The sequence below is a fragment of the Galeopterus variegatus genome, unplaced genomic scaffold (assembly GCF_000696425.1).
Source record: "Galeopterus variegatus unplaced genomic scaffold, G_variegatus-3.0.2 Scaffold262, whole genome shotgun sequence".
Taxonomy (NCBI): Eukaryota; Metazoa; Chordata; class Mammalia; order Dermoptera; family Cynocephalidae; genus Galeopterus; species Galeopterus variegatus.
The window spans coordinates 622,565-631,296 of NW_007726373.1; the positions used below are offsets into that span (position 1 = coordinate 622,565).

The window sequence follows — 8,732 nt, forward strand, 5'->3', positions numbered from 1 at the left end:
AAAAAAAAAAACAAAAAGAAAAAAAAAAAAAAAACTTCTTTTTTTTTCTTTTTGGGCAGCTGGCTGGTAGTGGAATCCAAACCTGTGACCTTGGTATTATAAGGCTGTGCACTAACCAACTAAGCTATCTGGCTAGCCCTAATTTAATATTCTTTTATGCATTAAAAGGATAAAATTAAGCTTAAAAAGGGAAAAGTACCCCTAGTAACCTCACAGTATTGATTTTAAAAACCTCAAGAATTTTCTATTTGAATTAAACAGGAATGGTACAAAAATTCAAGAAAGCTAGAACTCATAAAGAACAAAACCCACATTTTAAATTCATTCATTGCATCCCATTCTCATAGTTAGCTTCTTCACTACTCCCTTAAGTGAAGTCATTCAATAAATAAAAATACTATACAATTAGAATATTTATTTGGGCCGGCCTGTGGCTCACTAGGGAGAGTGTGGTGCTGATAACATCAAGGCCATGGGTTTGGATCCCATATAGGGATGGCCGGTTAGCTCACTAGGTGAGTGTGGTGCTGACAACACCAAGTCAAGGGTTAAGATCCCCTTACCAGTCATCTTTCATCTAGTTTAGGAGTTGCAAACTTTTTCTGGGAAGGGCCATATAATTATTCTAAACTATGCAGAAGATACAATCTGTCATAACTGAGTCATAACACTGTTGTAGTGTATTCTTCCCTCTCTAAACAAAAGTGCCCTTCCTTTGCCAACCCTAAGTGGGGCTTGAACTCACAGTCCCTGGCTTAGAATACTGTTTTATTCCTTAGGATATATCATAAAATTGCACAAATTCCAAAATTAGAGCTAGGTTAAATATACACATGCACATGAACAGAGAGCTTGGGAAAAAAACATGTAAAAACAAAGAGACATTAAAAAATAAAATTTAAAAAAGAGACAGTATGCCAAAAATGATAAACTAGATGATAGGTCCTGGGCAAGTCTCAACCCCACTGAGTCCTCAGGTTGTCAAGCTGTAACATGGATTAGTAAGAAGTTTTCATGAAATAATATATATGAAAACATTATAAAACAGGCAGGCATGTAGAAGGCCCTGAATACATTTCGGATAAACAGAAATCTTTGGTGGTAGGGAAATTAAGAAACAGTGTGCAAAAGTAATGGTCAGGAAGAGCAGGGCTAGGAACAATTGATGGGTATGAATTCAAAGTTGAAATACGTGAAGAGTTTTACAGAGAAGCAGTAAACCACAAGTAAAGGAACATTCTAAGACTGTGAAGTCTGACTAAAGTGAAGATTAACATCAAAAAAGAAGAGAAAATAGGACTGGGATGGTAAAATATGGGGTCTGAATCCCACAGGTCTATAAATGCTATGATGAAGATCTTCAATATGTATGCAAAAAAGTCAGTCACAGGTTACAACCGGGAGAGTAATATAAAAAGCAGTTCTAGGTAAGAATAATCTAGGGACAGTGAACAGAAAACAATAAAGGGAACAGATATTTCGGGCAGGCAAACTATCAAGGCAACTGAAGTATAAATGTATAAATATGTGATAAGGATCCAAACTAAGAAGGCAGTGAGATTACAGGGGGAAAAAAAAGAAAAGAAAAGGTGAATGTATTTGCCAAATTGGAGCAGCAATACTGAATTCATTCTAAAATTAAACAAAACTTTAGTCATGTTCTAAATCTATGTATAAAGTCTAAATGCCCATCAGCATTATACGACAGCACCTATTCAGCTATGGTATTGTGACACACTATCACACAGTTATAAAGACCTTTGCATGAAATGTTACTGATAGTCACACAGTACCCAAGTTTACAAACAATTTGTTCTTACAAATAATAACTGATTAAACATTATACTTAATACTATCAGCACTCTCTCCCACTCTGATAGGTTTTTTTTTTTTTTTTGAAGAGTATCTAACATACAGGAACAAGAGTGTTATGCCCATGAACATCATCTCTCAAGGGTGTTAATGGCCAATCTTCTAATACTACCTTTTTTCCTGAACACATTTCACCTTTTAAAAGCCTTTTCTCAGTGGAGAAACACCGTGATATGGTCAGGAAAGGAGAAGCTTAGAGTTAGATCAGAATCGGTCCATGCCCCAAGACAAGATACTCGATAGTGATTTCAGCCATTTTATCAATGAGGAAGGGGTGGTTGGATAACAGGACATTATTTTCTCCAGTATGATAACAAATGTAAATCCTCTTCCACTTTCCTTCAACTTAGCAGTTAACTGCTGTTCTATCTATATGGTTACTGCAGACATGAGAATATTGAGACTACCACAGAAATGCAGCAAAGAGAAAAAAAATTACTCACCATCATTTAGGGCTTCAATGGCAGCCACTTTCTTTTCATTCGCCTGATCCATCATCTCCTCTGTTATCTAGGGGGAAATTGAAGGTCAACTTAATAGTAGCAGAGAAAGCAAGAGAAGGAAGCAATATGGACTTTCTTAGAGATGAGGTAGTCACGATCACCATCTTCACTGATTCTTCTCTAGTTTCCAGACAGCAAAGAGGATAATTATGATAAATGATTAGTGAGAAATTATACAGAATGAGCTTTAACCTTATATACCAAACAAATTCATTCTGCCCTAGGCATGACCTTTGCTTCCCTCCATCCCAACCAAAGCATGTTGTTTTGCCCTAGCCTTACCACCTCCTTTCTCACCATCCATAAATATTAAACCCAACTTTATCACAAAGAAGTAACTAGTTCTGGGCCGGCCCGGTGGCGCACTGCTACAGTGCGCCGCTTGGGAGCGCGGTGGTGCTCCCGCCGAGGGTTCGGATCCCACATACAGACCGGTTCCCGCTCACTGGCTGAGCGAGGTGCGGGCGCGACACCGAGGGTTGCGATCCCGTTGCCGGTCCTGGTCCGGTACGGGCGCGACACTGAGGGTTGCGATCCGTTGCCGGACACGAAAAAAGACAAAAAAAAAAAAGAAGTAACTAGTTCCTTTTAGGCTTCAATCCTGAGAAGAAAGGTCTCATTCTTTTGTTCCTGTACATATATCTACTGAACACCTACACTAGATAGATAGGACAAACATTACACAAGGTGCTGACAGTACAAAGATTAATAAGAACAAAAACTTACAGGAAACATCCTACCTAAAATGGAAAGTTCAGAAGCAGTTCCTTTAACCAACCACAGGAATAAAAATATACACTTTATCACCACCACAGTGTAAAGTATTAACTGGAGGTGCTGGATAACTTATTAAGAAAATAATCTGATGGGTTTGAGACTGGAAGGAAAGTAATAACTGTATATCTACCTAGAAAACCTAATTGAACTGACCAGTTATCAGATCTAGTAAGAAAATAAGAGTTGTCAGATACAAGAGCAACATAAAAAACAAAAAACAAGAACCAGAGTTGCTCCACACCAGCAAAAATCATTTATCAAGTTCAGTTTCTAAGAAAACCCAAGACTTCCATGGGGGGAAAAAGTAAAATTCTATTAAAGGACACAAAAAATTATGTCAAGAAATTTTGAGAAACATACCATGTTCATGGGAAGGGAATTATTGTGAATATTTCAATCTACCACCAAGTTACTCAGTAAATTCAAAGCAATTCCAACAAAAATCCCTATAAATTTTTGACAAACTTAAAAAAACTTTTTTAAAGAACAAAGGAGGAAACAATATTTATTTGCACAAAGTCGAATTCTTGGGGAGGCAAGACAAATAGAATTTTAAAATAAATGTCACAGGGCTGGTCTGTGGCTCATTTGGGAGAGTGTGGTGTTGATAACACCAAGGCCACGGGTTCGGATCCCTATATAGGGATGGCCGGTTGGCTCACTTGGGAGAGCACAGTGCTGACAACACCAAGTTAAGGGTTAAGATCCCCTTACCAGTCATCTTTTTTAAAAAAATAAAATAAAATAAAAATAAATGTCACAATTCACTGTGAAAAATATTTACCCAGTTAGGGAATGAGTAAAGGACTTTAACAGAACTCATGAAAACAATGCAGAAAAATGCTGTCTTATTATTAGTTTCTACCACAGATATTTATTACAGGTAATTATATTTGGATGTCAAACAAGCAACTCAGATCTACCATGTTTAAATCTCTTAATTCCTGTCCTATCTCCAGATCTATTATCCATCCCTATCTTCCCAACTAAATAATGGCTTCTCCATTCATCTAGTTTAGGAGTTGCAAACTTTTTCTGGGAAGGGCCATATAATTATTCTAAACTATGCAGAAGATACAATCTGTCATAACTGAGTCATAACACTGTTGTAGTGTATTCTTCCCTCTCTAAACAAAAGTGCCCTTCCTTTGCCAACCCTAAGTGGGGCTTGAACTCACAGTCCCTGGCTTAGAATACTGTTTTATTCCTTAGGATATATCATAAAATTGCACAAATTCCAAAATTAGAGCTAGGTTAAATATACACATGCACATGAACAGAGAGCTTGGGAAAAAAACATGTAAAAACAAAGAGACATTAAAAAATAAAATTTAAAAAAGAGACAGTATGCCAAAAATGATAAACTAGATGATAGGTCCTGGGCAAGTCTCAACCCCACTGAGTCCTCAGGTTGTCAAGCTGTAACATGGATTAGTAAGAAGTTTTCATGAAATAATATATATGAAAACATTATAAAACAGGCAGGCATGTAGAAGGCCCTGAATACATTTCGGATAAACAGAAATCTTTGGTGGTAGGGAAATTAAGAAACAGTGTGCAAAAGTAATGGTCAGGAAGAGCAGGGCTAGGAACAATTGATGGGTATGAATTCAAAGTTGAAATACGTGAAGAGTTTTACAGAGAAGCAGTAAACCACAAGTAAAGGAACATTCTAAGACTGTGAAGTCTGACTAAAGTGAAGATTAACATCAAAAAAGAAGAGAAAATAGGACTGGGATGGTAAAATATGGGGTCTGACTCCCACAGGTCTATAAATGCTATGATGAAGATCTTCAATATGTATGCAAAAAAGTCAGTCACAGGTTACAACCGGGAGAGTAATATAAAAAGCAGTTCTAGGTAAGAATAATCTAGGGACAGTGAACAGAAAACAATAAAGGGAACAGATATTTCGGGCAGGCAAACTATCAAGGCAACTGAAGTATAAATGTATAAATATGTGATAAGGATCCAAACTAAGAAGGCAGTGAGATTACAGGGGGAAAAAAAAGAAAAGAAAAGGTGAACGTGCACACACAAGATACTTCAATGAGCAAGAGCCAGGAAAAATAATAAGACTAGTAAAAAGAGTTCAACAAATTTAATGTGTTAAGCGAATTCTCAAAATGAGTAAAGAGCAAAAAGACATAAATAATAAAGTAGACTTTAAGAAGAATCAAAGAGGAAGTACCAAAATTAAAAACATTAAAAAAATAAAGAACAAACATTTCAATTCAAACATCAACAGAACAGATTAAACATAGAATGCATAGATAATTCAGCACAGTGATGAAACTTAATAGTGAAAAAGTCTAACATGTATCTAACCAGGTCTCCAGAATGAGAGAGAAGGGTGTGGAAATATTTGATAGAAATAATAGTTAAAAATATTCCAGAGCTAAACAAAGTTAACCACCCCAGAATTTAAGAGACCCAATGAACCGCAAGTAGGATAAATAAAGTTATTATGAACCTAGACACACTGAACTGAAACAACATCATTAATAAACAGAACATATAATTTTAAGATTCCTTTTACAAATGGTGACAAAAAGTACTTATATTTGTTCTTGATAAAGATGCACCAGACTTATGGAGAAAATGTAATTGAAAAACATTTTTAAAAGACCTAAAAATTAGACAGATGTCACATTCATGAACTGTTAATCTCAATAGTGAGGTGTGTATCTTCTCCCTAACTTGATTCAGACTTATTGCGATTCTAATGGGAGGGAGCTAATTTTTTGCGGGGAGACTTAATTGGACTCTAAAATTTATATGGAAAAACAAAGGGCCAAGGACAGCCAAAATACTCCTCAAGTTTTAGGGGTCCTTGCCCTATCAGATAACAAGACAGTATGAAGTTATATGACAATGTGGCATTAATGCATAGAAAAACATTAGACAAATAGAACAAGAGCATCCCCAAACAGAACCACATATATATGGAAAACAGTACATTTTAGCACTGATGGGAAAAGGAATTCTTCAGCGATGGTACTGGCAGGTAGATTAAAGGTGAAAGGCAAACGTATAAAATTTTCAGAAGAAAAAAACACTGTACTACAGTTACTTTAACCTGGAAGTAATAAAGTATTCAATATAAAAGAATAACCAATTTAACTGCATTAAAAGGGATTGTTTATTGAGACAACATACAGTGAAGACAAGCCACAATCTAGTGGAAAATACATGTAACACATGTAGGCAACAAATCATTAGTACCCAGAATATGAAAATGAACTACAAATCAGTAAGAAAAAGATAACCCAGTAGAAACATGGGAAAAATGTCTAAAGAGGACTTCACAAATGCCTGTGAATAATCAGTAAACATTAGCGTATGCTCAACCTTATTAGGAACCAAGAAAATGCAAATCAAAAACCACAAGGACATACCATTTCTCACAAGAGTGGCAGACATGAAATCTGACTGTATCAAGTGTTGAGGATATGTACCAATCTTTTATGCTGCTATTCCTATATTTCTTAATCCTGTTTTCATTATCAGCCACCAAGAAGCCTCTTTTCAATCACTGCTTTCCCCACCCCCCATTTTAATACCACATAAATGCTGCACATAAATGCTGCACATATCTTAATGTGCTATGACCCTTTGGAGGACCACTCGCCATTGTTACATATAAAATTTTTCAGGTACCCTCCCAAGAACCAATTTTCACCCCTTTGAGGGCCTGTTGTGACAAAACCATTTTGGAAAACAATCTGGCATTAGATATCCATTAAGACGCAATTCCATTTGTAGGTATATACTTTTTATTTGTAGGTATATCCTTTTTATAGCCTAAAGAGTGTCAAACCACATGCAAATTTATTTATCAATTTATTTATTTATTTTCAGTGGCTGGCTAGTACATGGATCCAAACCCTTGACCTTGGTGTTACCAACACCACACTCTAACCCAACCGGTCAGCCCTGCCAGATGCAAATTTAAAAAGCAGGTAAAACAGAAAATAACAGGGATTTCAGCGATTGTTAGAGAGTATGGTTAAAAATAACATGGGAATTTTTGCAAACATTTAAAGTAATAAATAAGATGCTTTCCTAAAGGCCTTAAGTCAGAGAAAGATTTAATACGTGCTTTTCCTGGAAGAGTCATGTCATAAAATCACTGCAAAAGGGAAGACCTACCTACTCCTTACCACAAGCAAAAAATAAGTCATTGAACTTACCTCTACATTTTCATCTCCCATTTCTTGAGGGGCATCTGTGTCTGGTTCAATCACACCTTCATTGTCAATTTCTGCCAAAGTCGAGAAAAACACAGTATGACCTATTTTTAGTAAATAGAGTGAATTTGATAAAAAGTTTCTTCTTAACTCAAAAAAGAATTAAGTCTGAAATCAGAATTGGCTTCCAAAAAAAATTTTTTTTAACTGATGCATGATTGTATATATTAAAGGTGTACAATATGATGTTTTGATATACGTATATGTTGTGAAATGCTTTCCCCCATCAAGTTACTTAATGTATCTATCATCTCATATATTTACTTTTTTTTTCTTGGTGAGAACGCTTACAATCTTGTTGCTCAGCAAATTTCAAGAATACAATACATTACTTTTAACTACAGTCACCATGCTGTACATTAGATCTCTTCATATATTTACTTTTTTTTTCTTGGTGAGAACACTTACAATCTTGTTGCTTAACAAATTTCAAGAATACAATACATTACTTTTAACTACAGTCACCATGCTGTACATTAGATCTCAAGCTTATTCAGTTTGTAACTGAAAGTTTGTACCCTTTGATAAGAGGACAACATAAAATTTTAAATTGATTTTTAACAAGAACTGAGCTTGTCTGACTATAAAACAATTTGACTTGTGCACATAAATAAATGCTTTCATATGGAGAGTTTGTAAAACATTATTATTGCAGTTATGGAAATTGTTAGAAAATATCATATGAAAAGCTAAGAAAAACAAAAAGTGAAAGATCTTCAAGGAAGCCGCCAAACAACTGCCCATAGAATACAAGACCTTTCCTTTAATTTAATTTAATTAATTTATTTATTTATTTACTTTTGGTTGCTGGCCAGTAAAGGTATCGAACCCTTGACCTTGGTGCTATCAGCACCATGCTCTAATCAACTGAGCCCAGAATACAAGACCTTTCTAACAATATCAAATACTTACCAAATATCTAGTGATTTAAATTTTGAAAAATTGCAAGCACTTTTCTTCAGCTTTTAGATAATAATGTTCTATGATATAAGAGACTGCCCAATTAATAATTGGGTACACTTATAGTCTGTCTTTACAAAAATATTTGGTCAATTTGTGGTCTTAAAAAAAAAAAACAAACACAACATTTATACCATTTCTTCTGAATATGGACCAGTTTTATTAACATGGATGCAGATACTAAAGGAAAATAATTTTTTGGTACTCAATTCAGTTATTGGAAACTTTTAAAGTATGTTTAGAATAACTTGGGTATGTGACCCAACTTTTTCTTTTTTTTTTTTGTCCTTTTTGAGACCGGCCGCACCGCGCTCAGCCAGTGAGCGCACCGGCCATCCCGCACCCCCGGCGGGGGCGCGGCCGCGCCCCC

The 8,732-nt window shown here is 35.6% G+C and overlaps 1 protein-coding gene across 1 annotated transcript in view; it reads right to left on the minus strand.

Annotated features, from left to right (window-relative positions):
- Positions 1–8,732, minus strand: part of ST13 (suppression of tumorigenicity 13 (colon carcinoma) (Hsp70 interacting protein)) — a 34,557-nt gene that overhangs the window by 14,594 nt on the left and 11,231 nt on the right. The window contains exons 4-5 of the mRNA XM_008566687.1: positions 7,346–7,416; positions 2,316–2,382 (exon numbers count right to left, since the gene is read on the minus strand). Coding sequence (XP_008564909.1) covers positions 2,316–2,382; positions 7,346–7,416 — 138 coding nt within the window. The remainder of the gene's footprint in view (positions 1–2,315; positions 2,383–7,345; positions 7,417–8,732) is intronic.